We start from the raw sequence: 23,948 nt of genomic DNA, 5'->3' as shown, positions 1-23,948 counted from the left end.
AGATATAACAGATTGGCGACGCCCGAACCCACAGAATCATGACAATAACTGCTGAAGCGTTGAAAGAAATTCTGCTGCAACAACAAAACCAGTTTGACGCGGCGCAATTACGTTTGGTGGAAACAATGACGCAGCAACTTAATATCCAAACGCCAAATTCCGCTCCGGATACAAATTCAGTCGACTTGATCGCCAACAGCATCACGGAGTTCCATTATGACCCTGATGCCGGCCTAACCTTCGATTCGTGGTTCAGACGTTACGAAGATGTTTTACACTGAAGCACAAAGATGATGCCTGGAGAGTACGCTTATTGCTCAGAAAGCTTGGTACGACGGAACACACGCGTTATTCCAACCGTATCCTGCCTAAGAACACGCGAGATCTCAGTTTTGACAAAACCGTGAAGCAACTCTCAAAGATTTTCGGTGAGCGTTCGTCCTTGTTTAATATTCGCTACCAATGTATGAAACTGGCGGACACGGAATCTGAGGACTACATCACTTATGCCGGTAGAGTCAACCTTGAATTCGAAAAATTCGAGTTATCTACCATGACGGAAGACCAGTTCAAGTGCCTTATTTTCGTATGTGGTCTTCAGTCGCATTCAGACAGTGATATCAGGGTGAGACTATTGAGCAAGATTGAACAAACTCCCGAGATAACGCTGCAGTCAATTACCCATGAGCTCCAGCGCCTTTTAAATCTCATGCATGACACGGCCATGTTGGAGGAGCCCTTATCCAACCCTGCTTTCAACATTGCCAAGACGACGTCGAAGCAACCTCCTGTGGTGACAAAGTCGAATAGAGCAAAGCCTCTTTCAGCATGCTGGCAATGCGGCGAATGACATTTTGTGCGATTGTGTCCGTATAAAAAGCACAAATGTTCAGTGTGCAATTGACGTGGGCACAAGGAAAGCCAGTGCCGGACGCGGGAAGCTAGCCAAAGACGCAGTCAGACCCGGAGGTCACGAAGTCAACGGAACCAATCAGAACCACGTTTTAACGCAATACTTGCAACATTCGATAACCAGATCGATGCTCGTCGCAAGTATGTCACAATCAGAGCAAACGGAAGCACAATTCGATTGCAGCTCCACACGGATTCTGATATTACAATTGTTTCCCGGCGCACCTGGAGAAAGATCGGATCACCAAAACTCAGACCGACAATCAACACTGCCAGAAATGCTTCAGGTGGTAAGCTTCAACTGCTTGGTGAATTTGATTGTGAGATGGAGATAGCAGGCCAAGAAAGTGTCCAAATCATTTGCTTGAGAAGCCATGTGTGTCGGTCCTTGACGGAACTTTCACAGGCAGCGCAGTAGACTAACTTTTTAACCTACAAAACGGCAGACCAATTAATTAGACTTTGTCCGGTTCTCACTCCTTCGAAGCAATGTTAGGGCCCTGAAACTTGAGCTCATCGGTGCTTTTAACTAATCTAAATTTGTGCTCACAAATTTCATTGAATATTGCGATTACTTCGCATTGCTTCACCTAGAAGTGAAATTCGCATGTAAATCGAGCTCACCAAGAACACAGGGTACTTCTTCCTGTCTTCGTTTACGACAGGTAAGGGCTATGGAGGAAGATTTGTTCACCGCAGAGCTTTTTGACAATAGATGTGCTTGCAAAATTGTGTCTGTAACCGTATTCGCTTTCACGGTAGGCACACCAGTTTGTTGACCCACGTTTTCAACCTTCCCTTTCACTTAAGTGTACTAGAACTCCTCAAAAGCAATCTGAAAGCCAAGCAAGGTTCTTTACAAATTGTTGATGCGTCGACCATATCTTCGTTAACTCTCAGTACATCGCCACACATATCTAGATCTTGGAACGAAGGTGTCTTTGGCTGTCTTAATCACGTGGGTTAATGTTTCCGACATGTAGGGAAAATTAACAGTCGTCGTCTCAAATCTAAAAGCACTCGTTTACTCAGTCGATATTGTTTGTTCGCGGCGATACCTCTCTTTCAGATATGTACTGATGATCCTCCTTAGTCCTTGTGTTCGAGCAGTGACGGACACATGAGGGTCTTCGTTTAATAGTTACTTGAGCGCTCTATGAAAAGAACTGCTGATTGTTTCCTTTTGAGTTCAAGCTCTTAACCGAACTTATAATGGCGAAGACGGATAGTATCTTCTTCCATAATAAGACTCTCAACCGTGGTATGTCTCGAGATGATGGGGTCGCGTTCCCAATCACGTCGTTTTTATCCACTGGCTCATTTTTATCATTTAACTCACTATTTTCTCTGCTTTTGTCTTGCTTGATTGGTCTCAGTTGATCTCCATCATCCTCTTGCACTGCCTGAATGCTGACACTTCGAATCCACCTAAATTCTGCATGTTTTCGGTTGAAAAACAGAGCTTAACCTCATAAAGGGAACTACTCACAAGGATACTGGAAACTCTTCAACAACGACCGGTTTCGCCCTTCTTGGGGCTCATCAGGTAGGCGCAGTCCCCGGGTTTCGGTTAACCTTATGATCTACTTGAACCCAGATTGGACTGTTTCTTCGAGAAATATACTAGTTTGCAAATCAATTTGGTTTTCACGAGAGACTCAACTGAATCTCTCGTTTATGGTAATATACTACGATATCGAATATCGTACCGACTGAATCACGGGGCGGTCTGTGTGCAGCACATTCAGTTGTAGATTATCACAAACGAGAGATTCAGTTGAGTCTTTCCTGAAAACCAAATTGATATGCAAATGAGTGTATTTCTCGATAAAAAAAGAGCTTAACCTCATTGTATGTGGAACTGCTTTGGTCACCAGTGACGATAATTTTGCAGTGAAGACGTTCTCTTCCCGGTATTGTCCAGCTTAATGTACCCCCATGGATCTATTCGATAACCCTGCGAAGATTCTTGATGTTCTTCTTAGGCTTTTAGTGTGAGCCAGTACTCTTACTTTCTCTTGCCTTTCTAGCGTATTCGAAATTACACCTTCTGTTGAGACATCCACCCGTTTACTTCTGCACACCGATACTTTTCTACTTAGGCTTAACTGACGCTCACTCTTTCGTACACTAAAAGTTCGAGGGCAAATGTTAACTGACATGAATTAATGGGATATATTACCTTGTTTCGAACGTAATTATACCCATACCCCTCCTCATGCATCCGCAAGGGATAGTTGTGAAATTTTGACCATTGTGATTTTCCAATCTGATGCTTAGGTTTCTAGTTTGACAGAGCCATCACTCATAACCAAATGGAACCACATTGTAATGGTTTCGAAGAATATTGTAACTGGCTGCTACAGTCGTACCACTGAATTGTTACGTGGTTCTTCGATCTCACACAAAGCAAGAAGAGTTATGATGAGTAGAATCCCTGTCATGTTCCCTCAAACTTTCTTGAAAAATTCAGTGTTTTTGGAACCTCACGAGTGAGTCCGCCAACGGGGTCATTCGTTCAGAATAAGAACCTTGCACGCAATGGAAACGCGCACGTCTTGCCGGATCAATAATTACGCTTACATGTGCGTAAACGCGCAGAGCCATCGCATCACGTGCTAATATTTTTACTTCCAACAGGAGACGCAGAACAAAACGTTGAACCTGATGTCGGACGGATCGCAGTCATTATTTCGCGCGAAGACGTGAAAGGTGGAGCCAGACTTAGCGGATTCAGTCGCATTGTTTGGATGTCTAAGGTTTGCAGTATGATGAAACGCTTCACAAATCACTTCAACCAACCGCATCTCATATGCATAACCAAGGCAAAATGCGACGCGTTTGCCAGATATGGAAGACTTTTCACCGCACTACTAAGATACTAGACTTTCATGATCCGTCATTCTCAAGAGGAGCACGAACTCCAGTTCCTTGCTCAAATCTCGTTTTTCCACCTAGGCCTCAAGATAGCTCGGTGGCTGAGGCGTCAGCTTACGTACTGGAAGATCCGTGGTTCGAATCCAACCTCAGAATCTCGACTGCCCCCCCCCTTTAGTATCCCAGCCCTCGTACCTCGTTCCGTTGGCATGGCAGCCAGGAAACGAAAGGGTGCTACAGCTGAACCATTATTTTGATTGTTTGTTCGTCCCACCTAGGTCTCGTGACTTTTACTAGTGTTTTTTACTCCGAATTCCGTGGACCGGATGCAATGACTGCTAAGAATTACCTCAGCGGCGCTGATTTATATTATTCGGCCACGTCCCTCGCAAACTCTCCATACCATATTTGGCACCATTTCCTTTTCCAGAACGGTGCTGTCGTGCGGTAACGTAGCGGGAAACCTTGTTCTTAACAGTGACGACTGGTGTTTAACATCCCGATGTTTTTTGCGGATAGCTGGCCTACTACACGAGGTCCCATCATGCTTTGTTCACTAGGTACAGATGATTTACTTGAACCAACTCTGCCGGTGCGAATGACTAGTGGACTCTTGCTCCTCCGTCCCGAGTACACAGTTCAACAAACTGACGATCATAGTAAGAGATCTGTGTTCTACTGTCGGCAACTCTAGCTTCCTCATACTGCGTTCATTCCTCTCGCTGTTGGGTCACTGCAGTGCGCAATTCGGAGTGTGCTGTTCTTTTACCGCAGTTGTTCACTTTGTTCGTATGATATTTTTTTGAGGTAAAGTGGGATGGCGGAAGTGCTTTTTGCAGGCGTGCCATCTTCCGCGCCGTAGATACGCTCATCTACACAATCGGTCATTAACCTGATGCTTAGACCGCACTGCTGGTGGCCGCCTGCGCTAGGACGGATGAGTTGTTGATCATCAGATTCCTTCTCTTAGATTCTAAATTCTATGAAGATGTGACACTAAATCCACTTCGTTGCAATGTTCCCCAACTCCATGGATTGCTGTTTCCAAATGAACTTTATGTCGATAATCCGGATATACCACTTTCGACCCTTATGGATCAGTCCTCCTACCACCGTATGTAAACTATCGACAAATTTGGGTGCATTACTGACGTGCATGCCAGCTGAAAAGTACGGGACACGGAATACAAGCACTTTTCAGTTTAGAGATTTGGTGAATGATCATTCTTCCATAAGCACGACATGCTCGTGTTTTTGTTGTTTCCGCTTAGCTTGCTAAGTTTCACATCACAGACGACTGAACGATTGAAAACATGACGTTACCGTTGTCACTTTCCGCAAAGTCCAAGGAGTTTGCGTGTAGTCCGTGAAGCTCAGTCACTCTCTGTCTTAATCCTGCTCTTTTATTTCGTTGCTTACACGGCTTCTGACCACCCCCTCCATGATTTGACGACCGCTCAGAAATACAGATTTTGACGCTGTGCGCACACACCAACCACTAACTTTTCGGTGCGTTGCCGGAAGTATTTTCCCTTAGAATTTTATCTCCCAAAGATTTCAACCACTGTCCTTTTTCGAAACATCTTAACTCTTGTGGGCTTGCACACCTATACAGTGGGCGGAATACATTGCAGCGAAGCTTTTTTTACCCAACACAAGGCTCAAAAAGTCCTCTTTCGCTTGGGTGGTCAAACTTTTAATGCGCTTCGACGACCGGCAGTTCTAAACTGAGTTGCTTTGTGGCCTAACTGCGCTTTACCGTCTAAGGTAATGTCACCGCCGGACAGCAAGCCAACACGTTATGAAATCAAATTTAGCCACCATTGTTATCGAAGGTGACGCCTGAACCCAATGATGCTTTTATAGACAATATGTATGTATACCTGTTGGTTTCGAGCTGAGTCGTGAGATGGGCACTCCTAGCACTTTCCATCTTAGCAATTTCTTCAGTCTTTATTCCGAATGTAGTCCTTGATGTTCACCTTTTTGTAACGTGCGTAACCACTGTCCTATCTCCCATCTGACACATGAAATATACGCACCATTGGTTGAGGTGATTATAATATTGGTTTGTTCCGTTTCATGCCTACCACTGCCGTAGGTATTCATTATTGACTCTACAAAGCAGTCGAGTGAATTGACTTGAGGCCCATTTGCGCAACTCAGCAGCCTAGATGAAGTTGCTGCGTCCCAACTTATTCCGTACCCATCGTAGAATTGTCTTGAAATGCAAATATCGCGTTCCTGAATGCTGCGCTTAACAATTGCCCAAGTTAAATTACTTCCCCGGCGGTTCTTTGTATCCCGATGTGACTGATGTTTTCTGTTGATCATGATCTATATTCTGCTGTTTCGTTTCGGCTGATATGTTTGAACCATGCTGGTGCAGCAGGCCGATGAAAGTAACTGATTAAGTTGATATCACATTTCGTTCCGACAGCTGTTATGGTGCAGTCGATGTGGCCAATAACGTCACACTGATATTGGGTCCTGTTATTCGGTCCTTGATCGATTCAGTGGTCAGGCTTATTCTTCGGGTTGATTTTCTGAAAAGCTAATTCTTTTCAGGATAATAATACTCACAAATATCACCAAAGCCGTGAGTATGTACATGAACGCGGTGAGCGTCTCCGGACCTTCTTTACACTCTCCAGGGCCAATCAAAATTCAGCACAACCCAGGCATGTCGGCTGTCCAACTTACACCACCGGCGATTATGTGTAGGAGCTCAAAATAGCTCAGTGGTTAACGCGCAACACCAACCTAAGCACCTCGACTGTCCCGTCTAGGCACGCCCAACCGGGCAGTATCTCGGTATTCGTGCATCCTTCGGGCTTCATGGCAGCTACGTACCGAAGAGGTGTCACAGCTGAATGATTATTTTGTCGATTGTTACATTTCGCCTTATGATCGTCGTCTACAGTTTTCTACCTTTTATCAGCTTTCTGGTTTAACCCCTTTGGGAATCTATTCCGCTGCCAACATCCACCTCCTCTATTCCTAGTATTTTGCTCTTTCTGTTTTCACAGCTGATTATACCCGTCTTTTCGGTCGGATTCCGTTTGTACCGGGACCGCGTATTTCCCCAATTCGTGGTGGCATAACGCCACCTACCCTAAATGCGCTTCCCAAATCCGTGTCAGTGGAACACCCATCCTCCAATGATCTTGTGGATGGTGTTAGCTCTTCAGGGCTCCAGCATTCCGTAGGATTATCTTCGACTTCCCAAAGCTCCATTACGAGTGTGTCCGGGCAGGCTGGGCGCGTACCACCTATTGCAACGCAACAACTCAACTATTCACCCGATTTCCAAGTTAGTTTCATAAACTCCCTGCTTCGGTTAAAATTGCGCCAATTTTTGCACACACGATTTCACCGCACTTTCTGGACAACACCTAGGCCTGTGGTGCTTATGCTGGCTGCAGATAAGCGTGCTGTGAGCTATTATATTGTTTTTTGCCTCTAAGTTTCCAGCTTTTGATAGCCATCTCTCCGTAACCTTCTCGGGAGTCACTAATGACAGATTTTATTTGTTCGTTCTTCATGGGCCGTAATTCAATTGCCATATGTTGCCCCCAAGAACGATGTGGCACATTATCAAGTTACTTTGTAGGGCACAGCTGCTGATGCTGCATGTCTCCCACGACGTCCGTAGAGGCTGCTCATCCTCCAGAAGAAGCTAGTTACTTCGGAATAAAAATCTCTGTACGAAGCGCTTCTAGGTAGTTGGGATGAGTTGCTAGGATGTCTTTCCTATGGTTGGCTACGTTCCGATAATTCTATTGCTCTGTCCTACAGGTCCGACCAAGTTCATGCAACATATGTCTATGCGGCTTGCCACACTCGTTTTTGTCATCTTCGCTTTCAACCTCGCACTGGTGTGAAAGACTGAAACATCCATTTTACTTTTAAAGGCATCCAAGACTTTCAATGTTCCACAAAATATCACCATCCCTGATGGCTTCATAAATTAGCGCTGGAATGCTCCTAACTGTCCACTTCAACGTGAGAGAAATTCGCTTCAAATTAGGTCGCCAAGCGTTCGTCCAGTGCTTTCCGGGTGTTCCGTTGCATCAACTGGTCATTTGTCAGGACAATCGATCGTGGTTTTAGGTCCTTACAATGGACTGTAAGGTGACGTATGTGAACGTATTTGCTTGCTCGGGTAAGGGTATGTGAGTCATCGGCCGGAGTGAGCCTTTGTTTGCAAACCGGTTTCCGCAGTAGTTCACAGAACAAAAGGACCAATGGGCAAATTCTATCTGGGCTGTCTGTTTCAGGCCTGCAAATCCACACTTGATGTGCTTATTCAGCTTTTGATACGATTCATTAGGCTAAACAATGAGGAAACATTGAATTAAATTTGTTGAGGTATGCCAGGTGGTTTTAGGAAAAAGAAACTCTCCCACGTTAGATGAACTACTCACGCTTGGTAGGTTGCGCTGGTCAGGGCATTTACTTCGCATCCCGGAAGACTGTCTACCTCTCGGTGTTCTTTTCGGCCGAACATTTCTTGTGCGGAAATGGTTGAGGAATGGGCATTTTTACCTGGCAACGAAGCATGAAAGCGCTAAGCAACTATTGGAACCTCGGGACTCAACTCATCTGTATTTAATGACACTGGTGGGGATGGCTCAATCGCCCGGTTAATGGCCCATCTGCGTCAAAGCTATGGCCTTCAGGGAGTAGCTGCCCAGTTTCCTGTTCCTTCATGTGACCACCAATTCAATAAGGACCGACTAATTACCCCATCGTATCCAATGCTTGGCTATATTCCACCACTCATTAATTTTCCTGGTGACCGAAACTGTAGTAACTTAAGCCAACCTGTTTGAGACCAAATGATCTCCACTACATCCTTATCGAAAGTCGGATATGGTGAATATGGGACTTTTTACCGTAAAGTATGCGTAAAGTTATGCCGCGTGAACTACTGATTCGATGAACTACAGTACACTTTCGTGAAGGAAACTACTCACAGGGTCGCACATTCGGTTGAAGAACATCATGAACGAGAGATTCGCTTGGGTCTCCCGTGAAAACCAAAGTGATTGCAAATGAGTGCATTTGTCGCAATCAGTCCGATTTGGGTCCAAGTAGGAACATCAGGTTGGAGGAAACTCATTTACTGCGCCTACCCGATGAGCCTTAAGAAGGGCGAAACGGGTCGCAGGCTGTCGAAGGGTAGTTTTCTTCATAAAAATTTACTGCAATCTCGAATATCGCACCAACTGAAACAGCCTTTATGTAACATATTCGGTTGATAAGCGTCATAAACTAGAGATCCACTTGAGTCCCCCGTGAAAACTAAATAGTCTCTTATGTTTCACACTTTGTTGTACATCCAGTTCTACTAGAATCTCCTATGTTCAGCTAACTTTTCTCATACTGTTTGCTTTATTTCTGGGTATAACTGCTACCGTAGGCCTAATCCGCGTCGAATGCCAGGTGATTACACCACATAGTCTGTTTGTTTGCTACTCTTTAGGCGCACTCGGACAAACCAAATTCGATCAATGTTGTCAGTGATCTCTCGAGTTTCAACAGGTTTCGAATCGTTGTGCACAGATTATGTGCGTGGCAGTACTTCGATATGATTGATATCCGTCTTAAGTAACCAAACGCACCAGTCGAAGTGAAACTCGTACGCTTCAAATTTGGCACATCGTTGTTGGTTCTGGCGATATGTGTTCCTGTTCGGCCGCCGTTATATTTTCCATTCTATCTTTCAACTTTTTATCTAGGCGGTATCGCCTAGGTTGTCTCAATTGTTTTTGTACCTCGTACATTGACTGTGGTCTTTGGATTGAGACGTTTCATGTCACCAATCATTCTGTGTTTCTGATCAAACTGATTCCAGTCAAGTTATTGGTATCCCGTCGGGTTCATAGCTGTGTAGTTTTTCTGCGTGTAAGCGGGTGCCGTTGGCTGCAGGTTTATCCCGAGTGTAAACAGGGCCGAGATATTGGTATCGAACAAGTGTGTGTTCTCGGGGTTCGTCCGTCTTGGTGCGTCGTGCCAAAGCGGCTCAGCCGATGGATAACGTCTACAGGCAGTCGCCCATAGCGCATACTCCGCTCTCCGATATTCCAATGAGCAGCAGCATCTAGAGACATGCGATGCATGTGGATTACGGAACCCAACGAACACGTCAGTACCGGCTTGCAAAGGTGGGCAGTCCGCGCACATTCAGACGGAGTTGTTTGACCCGTTCCAGTAAACGGTTGACCTAGCAGTCAGTCTTGTCGTCACACTGGTGTCATGACTGGCATGAATATGTGAATCTATCATGGAATAAGTAACAGTCTATCAACTAACCAAATAATTTATAATCTCTGATGGATGCGTCGTTTTATCGTAACAAAATTGCTGGGCTCAGCGAACAACTTGGTCACCAAAGTAAAAAACCGGTGCCAACAAACCTCACTTCTTTATCAAACCGATTCGAGCGTTCGAAGAACTCCTCATGTCGGTTAGCTTCCACATGCGAAATTCTATGTATTTCCTTCTTGATTCTCTGAAAAGGACCATTTCTCTATCAAGCGCTTATCGCGGACCGAAATTAGACAATTCAGTAACATGAGCTTCGCAAAAGCCATGTGGCAAATTTATTCTTTTATTCTATTTGACATCCAGTATGAGTCGTGAATAGACGCCTAGCAGAACCCGAATCAGCGACTGTGTTAAGTAAACTACAGGAGGAAGCGATGTAAGATCACAATAAGCGCTAAGTTTAACAATCTTCAAAAAAAATGTGCAAGAAAGTTGCCAATTTTGGCAAACGCTCCAGCCGAACTGTCAAAATCCTCTCCTATATCTAACTTTATGGTCCAGTCCGGATCATCAATCACAAACAACCCAGTTTGTTTATACCCACAATTCCGAATAAGCCCTTCATCAAACAGTATTGACAGCAGTCTTCTTTCATTCGCACTGTCGTACTGAATTGTTCACGAAGCCACGTACTGTGTGAACCACGGACGACCAAGTGCGCAGTAAAGCAGTCATCCTACACGCGTTGCCGATCGATGTGTCAGTGCATGTGGTGCGTGGTGAATTTTATCATGGCAGTGGCTCGTGTGCACGTGCACACACTTCAAAATAATGCGACGCATCAGTCACTGTGAGCTACGTGATCTCGCCAAAGGCTTTCAAGTCTTACTTATCAGAATCGTACTATCAACTTTTGATGTCCCGAGACATCGTGGAATGCTCACACGGTACGACTGTACCTTCGGCTGTGCACTTTCACAGGCTGGTCCGAGACGTCATTCTCAGCGATGAGATTCGCTTGACCGCGAAGGTTCGCACTATGCTATTGTCGGGATGCGTTGTTCGCTACCCGTGGTGCGTTAGTCAACATGATATGAAAACAGTTTCTTCCAACTGAATCTTTGGAGTACCCCTTCTCGTTTGGACCTGCGCGAGCCGATTGCCACCTTGTGAAACAGTCGTTGCTCTTGTCCAGGCTTTTTCCAACTCAGCCTGACTTTCTGTCGTTTATGTGCCGGGTTTACCGTTCAATAAGGTTACGAATAATTCTGCACCACGGAATATCTCTAAGAAGCCGTCTCATTGTTGTTCTAGCCTGACCTGAGGCTCAGTATCAATAATTTGAAGCATTAACCGCCTAACCCCGTTGCCCTATAATCTATGTCTATTTTTTCTATCCTATCTAAGTTCTCCGTTCTTCTGCCAGTTTCGATGTTGATGTGCATCTATTGATTGTAATGTGCCAGTTTGATTGGTGGTTACCACCTGACTTATTGGCTTCCTGATCTCGATATCGTACCTAATCACCTGTGTTTCTCGCTTTCATTAACTCACAGAGCAACCTTATATCTACTGGATCTTCGAACCAGATCGATACTGGCCGATTAGCAACTTCTATCCCGGGAACTTCCTCAATGTGTGTCAACAGCAGTCTCCCCGTTTTACAGTCTCGGTCCCAGGTGAATTCTCTTTCGAATCCTTTGAGCAGTTTGACCACCAGCATCGAGTCAGATTCACACTTGATAGGAAACACTGGTCATTTGGTCAATGGAACTTCAGCATTTATGGCTTTGGCGTCTTTGTTGTCCATGAACCCTACCCTTGCCTCTCTGGCACTATCGTTCTCCGGTCACTCAACTGGTGGACACAATCCAGACCTTGCAGCAGCAGCTCTCTCATCTGGATTTCTTTCTGCTCTGGCCCAATATCTCAATGTTCAGCCACACTCATCCAACCATCAGCCAACTTCTATGCAGCAGCTGGCTGAGACAGCACAGCTGGCGGCTCAGTTGGCGGCCTTGGCAGGTGCCCACAGTCCAGACCAAACGCCTATGCAGCCAGAACAGGCATTGGCCCTAGCCCAATTGGTCATATCGCAGGTAGTCAGTGTGTTCTCTGGTCTACGATTGCTACCTGTATTTAGCCTGTTTAATGCGCTATCATTCGAGCTACTTCCGCGTCATTAACCAAACAGTTGATCGTCGAGTTCTTTTCAGCTTTAAGTCTCAAACTGTCACTAGCTTCCTTTCAGTCTTTTCCACGTTATTCTAGTCTCTGTGACATTGTTTTGGTGGAGTATTCACGAGTGGTCATTCATTAGACGCATCGTTCTCAGACCAGCGTCCGAATGCCATGTCAGTCAAGCGAGTCCACTCCAAAACAGTTTGAAAGCAATCCGTATTTCAGGCGGGCGGTGGTCGATTTTTGCCATAGCTTTCGGGGAAATACTTGTCTGAGTTGCCTGGCCAAATTTCAAATGCTGTGCTCAGGAAACACGGTGACCTTAAAATTTTGTTCATATGCGTTTATCGTATATGATTTAACCCGGCCTGTTACGCTAGTGTGCATTATTTTCTGACGCGTGTGCATTCAACCAATACTGTGAAAACAGCACTGTTGTTCATCGTACCCCAGCTTCCACAACACAGCCGCTTTACGTCCTACACTTTGGGAAATATGCACACACGTCTTTACATTTGATACTCTGTTTCCTATCTAGCCTATGAATTCCTCCGAAGGACTAGTTACGGAAAGCAATTCAAAACACTGTATCCTTGTAATCAATTTCTGCGATGCAGACAAAAGTCCGAAGATCCTGGCATTTTGATTCTGTATACTCATTTGCAATACCTGTGAGAATCCATTTTTACTGCAGGTAAACGATACAACGAAACCAATCACTCTGTCAGTCAATCAAGGCAGGGTTTTTTTGCGTACGCAAGCTAGTTCAGCATTGGTTGATTAACGTAATCTCACTGAATACTAATAACTGTGGGGTAACACTACGGGGCAGAGCTAAAAACGCATTTTGAGGCTCAACCTTTTTTTTCAACCGACGGTCGCAGTGTGTTTAGCTGTCGATGAAAAGGTTCTTAGGTTTCAGCTCGCATTTTACAGATCTTTATTGGTCACCCACAAATGTTCTAGGGCCCTGCTGTCTGTTTTGCCAATGTAGATTTCACGACAGCTAGATGTGATTAAGGGATATTGCGTTCACTATGTGTTTCGATTCAGACACTAGTTCGTTTCGTTGTTCAGAGCGGGATCCGTCGCACCGCTCGATACATTCGGTCAACTGTAAGTGGAAGCTTGTCTTTTGGCCTCAGTAACGTCCTACAGTTAGATAAAAACTTCCCTTTTATTACTGAAAATGTTTGTTTGGTGGGATGTTGGAACTTAACTGCCTCTCCAAAATTATGTCACCTCAGCCTGGCCGAATGAAGGACGTTCTGGTTTGTTTTATGATACATGGTAGCAGATGTAGGTAGCGTTCAGCTGAGCACCCTTCCCGGTGCCTAGCTGCCATGCCACCCGAAGGAAGCACGAGGGCTGGAATACTGCCAGGTTGCCCAAGCCTAGACAGGGCAAGTCGAGTGGCGGAGGTCGGATTCGAACCGCGGACCTTCCGGTCAGTAAATTCTCGCTTTAACCACTTGGGCCATCTCGCCCCCAAGGTAGCGGATGTGCAGCCCATGTGTGCTTGTGGAACACAGTGGTACAACACTGGTGCTCCGGTGCCCTGTTGTTTGCTGAGAATTTGTTGCATTTTAAGGCAGGGACCTTGATGAATTCAGCTTGGGTACTCTCTTCAATGGATTTTACAGCATTCAGTCAAACAGTCAAATACACTGCTCAACAATATACGATATTTTCTAGTAAATGTGATGGCGAGATGGACCAAGTGGTTAGAGCGCGAATTTACTGACCGGAAGGTCCGTGGTTCGAACCCGATCTCAGCCTCTCGACTTCCCCTGTCTATGCTTGGGTGACCTGGCAGTATCCCGACCTTTGTGCTTCCTTTGACATGACAGTTGAGCACCGGAAAGGTCTTACAGCTGAACGGTTTTTTTTACAAATTCCAAACGAACAGTCAAGTTGTCCACTACTGAGTTCTCAGGAGCCACTCATGCTACAAATATTCTCTAGAATAAGAAACCGCGGAACCAGGGAAATCACCCACCAAACCGCGCACCGAATGTCTGGCTTTTACAGCCGATTGCCGAGGTCGGTATGCATATCGACTGTCTCCCGATCAACAGTCAGTAGGCTCACTCAAGCTTAGTAAATAAGTCCGTATACCACCATTTGCCGGAGCCGCAGTGGCTGCACACTTAACGTCTGCTGTCAAAGTGATGCAGTATGCGAGCCAAAAACGAGTAAGTTGCCGCCAGTATCGTCGTACTGATCCCTCTCTTCGTCGTTGTAGGCAACAACATTTTTATTTCATGTCAGTTCACAGTGCTGTAAAAGATCCCACAATGGAGTTTTAGAGGGCTAAAAACGAATCTCGTCCTTTAATTGGATGTGGTTATCGTCTAAGGATTTTGTTGCTGCGGGCCATGTCCAGGCTTTGTTTGGATTGGTCACCACCTTCTGGGACGGGCGTGAGTGGGCAAGAACGGTCGCCTTTGAAAAAGCTCGCCATGCCACGGGTGGAGTTATCCCCAAAAATTGAGGAAGTAAGGTGTTCGGTGTTGTAAATAATATTATCTCCCAAAAATGTATCTAAGAAGATAAGTGGTACCGGAGTATATTACTCAAGTTGGCATAAAAAAGGGAAGTTTAGACGCGTTGTTGCCAGTGGATGAAGTTCAAACCGAACGAAAGTATTTACTGTTCCGTGGGAAGAACTTTTGCAAAAACACATGACAGTTGGTTGTAGATGGATCGACGGGGAACAATCAGATTAAAGACAGTGGACAGTGGGTTTAAATTAGTGTCAAAATTCAGGAGCTCCGGTTAACCTTCATCCCTGGCTCCGACAATGTGTTTCCGGTTTAGAGGGACCGAAGAAGCGACATAGTGATGGACTATGCTGACATTCGGGTTTAGACCGCGTATTTTGCCGAACGAAGCAATTAACATAGCTAGAGTGAAACAATTATTCAATGTACAACTTCCTGTCGTTTGTTATGTATACTGGCGACACGGTCCAGGGGCTCGGAGCAGCCACTCACCCCACTGTCCCCTTTGTAGTTTACTTTTATTGAACAACGCAACACAATCACACACTGGCACAACGACCGACCCATCGCTAAGTTCCCTAATAACACTGATGATGTCACTTCGGTTGATGATGAAACGTTTGCAAGCAAATTACCCAGCTCGGCAAACAAACCAACGTCAACAACATGATGATGTCACTTCGGTTGATGATGAAACGTTTGCAAGCAAATTACCCAGCTCGGCAAACAAACCAACGGTCAACAACACGATTGCTTCTTCAAATTACATATGGGACCTATTATGCAAATTCGTCCTCCGTTCAGTCCATCGTTTCCTTGCGCACTTTCTTTGTTCCACTTTCCTCTTCATGTGATTGCGAAACTTAAAGACTGGATTTACCCTGTTACCATTCTTCAAATGTATCGTCCAGTTGTCCTGAAAAAACTACTCCTGAGTTTGCTGAAAACTATTCGGCTAGTTATGTAGATTTCCTCCTAGTTTCGTCTACCCTTTGATTCTAATCTGGCTGGACCTGTTGTTCTTGGACAAATGTTCCGGATATTTTAATAGTATGATAAATTCACTCGCCAACTCAACTCAGCCACCTGATTATATGTTATTGTGTTCACTACTGTCTAGTGATAGTAGTCCGGTTGCTGTGTTTTAGGCATCCAATCCTCAGTGGGCGGCTCATTCAAAGAAGGATGGTACAGCTGATTCTGGTCACGATCCCGAAGCTGATACAACTGACCGTCGTTTGGATAAGTCTATCAATGATGAGTCGGCAGCACGGTCACACTCCCTTGCACACACGGGCGATGATGCACGACAGGACCAACAGTCCAATTGGCCTCCACTTTTCAGCACAAACAGTGCAACCCGAAGTTCACCGCGCTTTGGAGATGGGTGCGTTGTGCCCCAGGAATTATTCGGTTATATTAAGTGATGGCGTTTTGTTTATCTTTTTCTCTATCGCCTCTTGTAAGTTTTTAGTGGTCTTGCTCATCTAGCAACTGATCGATTCATTCTTGTGCATATTCTTTTAGACGATACCCTACCAAAAGTGGCCGTGATGCTTCGACTCATGGTGATCATCGAGACGGACAGTCGCGTGTTCCGGTCGGATTTCCGAATCGTCAACACCAATCCAAAACTCCTGTTCAAACCACAAGTACCAGAACTTCGACGGGCAAATCGAAGCATTCTAACGGTGCCGTGTTTCAGTCTGTACAAACAACTGAACCAATGCCATATACTTCCCCTACTAACCAGTCTAGTTGGCGGAGTGCTGGTGATGTGACGGAAGACTGTCATGGTAAAGACGGACATCCAGAGCGAAATCGCGGTACACCAGCACAGATTCCCTCATCTCGAGCACCTCCAACTATCGGACAGTGGGCCCACAAGGTATTATTTACTTGTCACAGTGTTTGTTCCTACCGCTAGAGGTTTCGTAGTGTTCGATCTTCATGCGCATTTATTATTTTATGTTGGCCCTTCGGTTGCTGTCTCTCCCTGTGTAAGTACTTGGAATGGATGGATGTACAGGTATCTTAAGTCATTTCCACTGTTTCCTTGCCTTTGGTGCTGATTAATTTACTCCTTACTACCCATCGCCGCTAATGTTTCCAAAAGATTTTCGCCACATGACTGACCGTTGTCCAAAAGTAGTTGCGAAGTCGACCTTTTTTTCGGTTTGTCGACTGTCTATTGATGATACCATGCGTCTGCTCCCCAGGTAAAACAAACGCCTCTCAAGTCTGCGTCACAGGTAACCCGCACGGTCACCGAGAACGGCCGCGCCACCACATGTGTTACTAACACCTCGCCGAACACCGCGAATAAGAGCACCGGGCTGAGCTCTAACCATAACAACAGGGCTGCCACGAACCAGGTTCGTATATCTGTTCCACAGATCAGATGACTGTTTTTTGTTCTCTTGTGTTCACGGTTTGTTCATTAGTCTGCTCGGTTGGCTTGTTGAATATATCGATCAGATATGTTTTGAGTGGATCACCTGTTTTACTCCTACGTTTGGATTTTAGAAGTCTTTTTTATATCACGTCTCTGTTTCAAATGAATGGGCTCTGTAGAAACGCGTCATTTTTGTGTGTTTAATTGATTTCATATCACAAATGGTTTTCGGAACGTTTTGCCGATTCCCCGTTCATTCTCTTTAGATTGCGTGTGCTGTTTCAGTCTGAGGTATTTGGCAAATGTTCTCTTGGTAGACCATTTCGAGTTGGTTCTTCAAAACGTATTGGGCTGGCATCCCTTCTTAGATTGACGGAAGTCGACGGGTCCGCGTATACAATGCCTCATCCGTTTCTGTTCAGTCGTATGTGCATCCACATGAACGCCTTGTAATCGATGTAAATCCTAGAGAACAACACCAGAGGTTAACCGGTCGGGCTGTGCATCAACATGTCCGACTACCAATGCAGAATTCTCAATCCATGTGGGTACAGCTGAATTATTGAGCCCCGGAGTTCATTCAGAGGGTCATCTGGTGGCTCGCACCCCAGGCACACGTGTGGGGCTAGCTAGTACTAGCCGTCATTTAGTTGGGTCTGTACAACGATGGTTCCAGAGCGTTCATGAATATGGACGATGGCATAGTAGAGTAAATCAAGACGTCATCTGCATTGATGTCCATGTAACAATGTGCTGCTGTTGCAGACGAAGTCGTGTCTGTGATATCAAGCGCTTCGATTGCGAAATAGGAAAAATCGGTCACCATTGTCTCTCACAGTCCTGATACCATGGCATCCGAGGACGTTTAGCCACAGGGAATGATTTCGTTCGATACGCGCATTGACGTCTCACGCAAGAGAATCTTCTCGGAGCTGATCGGGGATAGTATTGACTTCCATGTAGAACTTGTCTTTGTGGTCCTCTGTTATGCGCAACGTTTAAATTGGTCACAGTCACATAGACTTCGCCTGTCAATCTCAGGCATAGTACGGAAACACGTATATTGATTCTGAGTCGTCTTTTTGATGCGTTCCTCGGTCAGCAAGCCGTGTTTTACTGAAGGTTGCGACATCGAATCCGTATCTCTTCAGTTCCATTGCAGTCATCTCGATGCTTTTTGCATGACCCTCGGTCTGTGTATCAACTTGCCCCACCATTGTTCGACCACTCCACTAGTCCACAGTTAGCAGTCACTTGGCTTAAAGACGATTGCTCTTTACCTGGGGAAGACGAGTTAGTGTGGGTTGTTGTACCACCCGAAATGTACAATCTGGATGAGATGCCATTGTCTGTCCTCGAAAGACCGTGTTTAGACTGGCCACACTCATACCTGTAGTTTCCAATAATTTTTAGTGTTATTTCGGCCGTATTTCATAAATCCGGCTTCGTCCATACGTCGACGGGGATTAAATCTTAGGACTACAAGGATGCCCGCTTAGTATGCATGTCCATGCTACTATCATACGTAAGCTGCCGCTTATCCTTGTGCAGCGGTGGAACAACCTTTTCCGTAATATCTACCCGAACAACCTCATTTGCCTGACATCCTAGCACGTTGATCATAGCAGCGGGCCATGTACTACTTTTTTCCTAAAACGAAATAGACTGGGTACCGGATGGCAAGTGTCATAGGTGGGACGTCAAGCTTAACGCATAAGCTGTAGCTGCAGTTTGTCCTGTCCTCAAGGGCATGATGGGCCGTGTCAGCAGTAGCTAGGTCCGTGGTTCGAACCCGACCTCTGCCACTCGACTTCCCCTGTCTAGGCTCAACCAACCTGGCAGTATCCCAGCCCTCGTGCCTCCTCCGTGTGGCATGGCAGCTAGGCACCGAAAGGGTGCTACAACTGGACGATTATTTATTTATTTATTAGGTTGAGTGGTGTACTCTGCAGAGGACGATTATGCGCTTAGGTGCTTCACTTTTCGGGGATATGTTGGCCGGGCTCAATCTCTTGGGTTCGTCCCAGCAGTGCAGTGACCGGGAATTATCCCCTTTTTCTTGCTTAGACACTACCCACGTTGTTCTTCATGCAGAACAGGAGCTCAGACAGGCGAATAAAAAACTAAAACCACAACTTGGCAAAACCTGATTATCCTGGTAGGTCAATTGAGGTAGTTTCCATGACCACGGCCAACCAGGGTGAGCATATACAAAAAACCCTGCTGAAAAAGCCATCTGTAATATTCCGCTAATTTACCTTGGGAAAGTCCACGTTGCTCAGTGGCAGGATATGTCAGAGTATGACGTAGCATGTCAAATGGCTGTCGACCAAGTTAAGGCGGTAACGTAATCAGATGGAGCGTAAACTACCTTTGATAACTGATCATGCTCGTTCTGTAATTTGCACCCAGGAAAGTGCATACTTATTCTCATTTCATCGAGACAACCTTAAAACTTTTCTCCCCACGATGCAGTTCTATTTGTGACGTAGTCATGGTGCTAGTTCCTCTCAGTTTGACAATGCCGAATATTCACTTTATTGCCCAACATGCTGACCACGCTGTACTCATTATCTCCGTCGTCTACTTTCCTCCCATTCAACTCAATCGTTGTAGTCTGCGGCAAGTACGAACTTCACACGATCCCCTGTCAAATCTATCGGTTATCAGTCTGAAACCAAAGCAAACAAATCCACTTCCAAATCAGATCAGTTTTCTTCACGTTCCCCTAACGACTCCGATCGAACCGCCCAGGAAGAGTTAGAGCGCTTGACGACATGGTGTCAGACACGACTCAGTTCTGTTCCACTGAGGGAGAAGGTAGACATTCCCACGGTGGTTGAGCTGTTGGCAACCCTGGATGCCCCGTACGAAGTGCGTTCTTTCGTTACGAGTTTCTCTCTTCCTCTTGTGCCTTTTTGCCTGTCAACAAGTTTCTAACAGGTGTGATGTCCTACACTTCAGGTGGAACGAATGGTTCAGACATTTATGGGTGAATCAGCGCGAACCAGCTTGTTCGTCAAAGATTTCCTCGATCGTCGACGCCCTTTCTGGCAATTGCATCGAGAACGACGGGATAACGAAACTTTCACTCAAAGTGTCTCTCAGTCTGCCAACAGTGCGAACGGTAACATACCAAAATCTGGTGATAGGAAGAAACGATCTGGTGGTCAGGATAACTCCACTCAGACTACGAATCGACAAAATGCTGGAATCAATAATATGAATGGTGCTCCAGGATCTACCAAAGTGGGACAGCCTGCGCAGCTTGATCAATCACAGGATAATCAGGTAACTACGTAGATTGCACCTCAGCGGTGACCGCTTCTTCTGAGAGCCGTCAATCTCCAACGTCTCCTTAACGGGTTTCTACCTTCCCGATAGCAGAAGTTGTCCTCAAAGTTTATCCTCAGCTTCTCAGCTATAATTTCTCTTCTACTGTCTTTCTAACGTGCTCAGACCATGTCATAGCACTATTTACGGTTCACTGATAGCAGAGAATGTTGTGGAAATATTGTGAGCAGCATAAACTGTTTATAATGACACTTAAAATGATGACGTTTATAATATATAATATAAGATGTAAGATAAATAAATAATAATAAATAAATAAATGAAAATATATATGAAAAATAGTGACGCTTATGATAGGGCTCAAACGGTGCATGCAAGCCATTGATAAAGAACACTTCTTCTCTCAGGTGTTACAGCTGATTCGACAACTGGCACGTGTTATGTACATCCTTCTGTGGATTGGTTCCTCACGGACAATGCACAGTTTAAATCTGCAGTGGAGTGCCCCCTGGTGTGAAGCTTACCGTCTCCTTAAAATATTGGGAAAATGATATCATGTCTCATTTAGTCCTAGAAAATTTGTGTTCACCTCGCTTATTGTTCGTTCATGTTTTCCAGTGAAATCGAACTGTATCATATTAGAGGTCAGCAGTGCAATGTGTATGCATACTTAAATGGTCGTGTTAGGTGTGATGCCTAGTGTTTGGCACAATCTGGGCATGTTTATTGGTCGTGTGGTAACTGGATCGGAGAAAAGAACCGTATATCTTTCCAAATGTTGGTTCATTAATCTGCGAGGATAGTAGGTTTAAACTATATCTCCCCTCGTGAACTTTTGTTTCCCGTGTCATAGCTACTGTCTCATTCAAGGGCTACCAATGATCATCCGATCAGCATATAGGAACGTGGTTGTCTGTTTAGAATACCCTTGTGAGAATCATCCACCGGATTGAAAGCGCCCGTTCACCCATAGGATACTCTCAACTCAACTCTCATTATTCAATGAGGTTATCCCCGTCAGCAACAGCTTTCAGTCTATAAAAATTGAAACGCTTACAGTATCTAAATGATCATCCATTCCGACGAATACGCACATTTATATATCAATTCGGTTTTGACGGGTGACTCATTGGGAATCCAACTGAATCTCTTGTTCATTCTTTTTTATAACTGTGGTGGGCGTGGTCGAAATGCTAGTGGATGTCACAGTGAAATTGCTTGCGGAGAATAACGCATTCTGCAAAAGTTCATCGTAGGCGGATTCCACTTAATCTTGTTACAGTACGACCAAGTGATCAGGCAAGTTTCCTCTTTTCCATGAGCACGGTGCGACAAGCCTGCTTGACAGGCGTGATTGTTCCTATAAGCTAATGGATTAAGGGGTGGCAGTATGTCAACAATGCTGTCTAGTTTCACATGATGCAAACTGGACCACCTATACACAGTGGGTGGAAACCAACCCTCTTGATGTTAGATCAATTTCTGTATGAAACGAATGACATACCAAATTAACTATTTAAAGCATTCTATATTTAGCATTATTACCTCTGTAATGGTTTTACATTTGCGGAACTCTCCGGGAGCGACCAAACGGAAACGGATGGTTGTAGAGACTATGGGGAAATTGTCGCAAACGTGCTTCTTTGCGGAAAACCGGCATTTTTCCTCGAGCAACACCTGTGCTGCGTGTTCCGATGGACAAAGACCTCAAAGAAATACTGCTTGCTAAAGTGGCAAGTGGTGCTGAATGCAACACAAACCATTCTTTGGTACAAGTGAAGGTGCAGTTCGCCTTGGAAAAAACTATGCTGTCGTGGGACAAAAAAACAATCTGGAAATCGGGAAACGGAAACGCTCGGCAAGGTTGCGAAATTTTGGAAATTGAAATCCGAGGTCTGTAGCAACTAATTCTATGGAGTCAGTGGACGAACAATAAACTATAATGAAACGCACGTGTGTGCACGGGTGATAACTGGGACGAATGAATTAACGCGAACGGATTGGTTTCCTGGAAAGTGATTTCTTCCGCGACTGAGCAGAAACATGCCAATTCCGGTAGGGTATAAAGAACCTGTCAAGGTTTATCTGCCAAGAACAGTTTCGAACCCCAAGTACTCTCACCCGGAGGCTTATTTGAGCTATAAAAAAATGAATGCTGAATGACACACAGCGAAGAAATTCAGTCGTTCGCCGATTACTGTCTTCAGAAAAAATTCTTTGGAGCAATGTAAGCAATTTGCATGCCCAAAAGCGAATGTCCCCTCACTTCTCCAGTACGTCGGTTCCGGTTGGAATCTTAAGACTGATTATGTGTTAAATGTACGGAAAATCTGCATTCCCACACTACCCAACCTTCTCATCCGAAATCCAAAAGAGTCAGCTGAACCAAATACCGCAACCTACAGGGAAGCAGCACACTGTCAGTTCTGTCGCGATACCTGAAATGTAAAACAAGAATCTGCAGAAATGACAGGTTACTCACCGAACTGTTCAAAATGTGACGAAGTAATCGTTCAGCTGTAGCACCCTTTCGGTTTATATCGTTCAGCTGTAGCACCCTTTCGGTTTATAGCCGCCATGCCTCCCGAAGGATGCAAGAGCGTTGAGATGGCGAGGTTGGATTTAAACCACAAACTTTCTGGTGTTCGTGCCTTGACCGTTAATTTATCTTGAGCTCTTTTGCAATGGGAAGCTGAGGATGTTCCCAGGACTAAAAGATTGTTTCCTCATTGTCCTTCAAGGCGTAAATACGGGCATTTTGAATGAAGTCATCCCAGTCTAATAGTGTGGATCCCGGAGCGGGCGGAGGAATGTTGATTTAATATTCTCACCGAGAAATGCTCCCACTGTTATGTCACATTCGCTGACTCCACATTATCTCTTAATTCAGTTAACAGAGAGATATTTTAAATTGTTCTTCGGAAGACGCGCTATCCAGAAAACTTAGTACGTCTTTTCGCTCTGGGATGCAGGCTAGTGTGGATAGCTTGTGAAACTGGACTACGTCCTCAGATTGAACACTGATACAGGAGTGAAACAAGACTGCGTTATATTCCCAACGTTATTCGGCCTGTTTATGACTGCGAGATGCAAGAGTCTTTTCCAAATCCAAAACTTGTGTCGCCTTTCAACTTCTACTAGATGACCACCTCAGTTCAAAAGGCCTACTTGCCAGCTAAATGTTTTTTTTACGGACAATCGTACCTTATTGCAACATTCTCAAGCGCGACTGCAGTGTCAACAGCATCCTGTTTTGGTTTAAACATTAATCTTTTCCAGACACTTGTTTCATGTCAACCTGCGTTTGGAGGACTCAAAAATTTGCCAAACGGCTTAATGGTAGCCGGCTAGCATGTTGCTCAGGTTTTGACTGCATCGACAGAATTTTGGCCACTAATCAACTGTTAAGTGACATGTTGACAAATCATCATCATCATCGACAGCATGACATCAGTGTTCAACACCGATGCTTCACTGCCGTACAACCATGACTTATTTGAAAGCCTTATTGT

The 23,948-nt window shown here is 45.1% G+C and overlaps 2 protein-coding genes across 2 annotated transcripts in view; one reads left to right on the top strand and one right to left on the bottom strand.

Moving 5' to 3' along the window:
- T265_08504 (hypothetical protein) overlaps positions 1-23,948 on the top strand; it is a gene marked incomplete at both ends in the record, with an annotated part of 59,698 nt that overhangs the window by 30,808 nt on the left and 4,942 nt on the right. The window contains 7 exons of the mRNA XM_009174325.1: positions 6,819-7,102; positions 11,619-12,161; positions 15,896-16,134; positions 16,275-16,635; positions 16,967-17,122; positions 19,759-20,016; positions 20,107-20,433. Of these exons, the coding sequence (XP_009172589.1) occupies positions 6,819-7,102; positions 11,619-12,161; positions 15,896-16,134; positions 16,275-16,635; positions 16,967-17,122; positions 19,759-20,016; positions 20,107-20,433 (2,168 nt within the window). The remainder of the gene's footprint in view (positions 1-6,818; positions 7,103-11,618; positions 12,162-15,895; positions 16,135-16,274; positions 16,636-16,966; positions 17,123-19,758; positions 20,017-20,106; positions 20,434-23,948) is intronic.
- T265_08503 (hypothetical protein) overlaps positions 18,622-23,948 on the bottom strand; it is a gene marked incomplete at both ends in the record, with an annotated part of 18,567 nt that continues 13,240 nt past the window's right edge. Inside the window, 2 exons of the mRNA XM_009174324.1 lie at positions 18,622-18,792; positions 22,840-22,874. Of these exons, the coding sequence (XP_009172588.1) occupies positions 18,622-18,792; positions 22,840-22,874 (206 nt within the window). The remainder of the gene's footprint in view (positions 18,793-22,839; positions 22,875-23,948) is intronic.

The sequence above is a fragment of the Opisthorchis viverrini genome, assembly GCF_000715545.1.
Source record: "Opisthorchis viverrini unplaced genomic scaffold opera_v5_222, whole genome shotgun sequence".
In the NCBI taxonomy this organism is placed as follows: domain Eukaryota; kingdom Metazoa; phylum Platyhelminthes; class Trematoda; order Opisthorchiida; family Opisthorchiidae; genus Opisthorchis; species Opisthorchis viverrini.
This window is presented reverse-complemented; position numbering and strand designations above follow the sequence as displayed.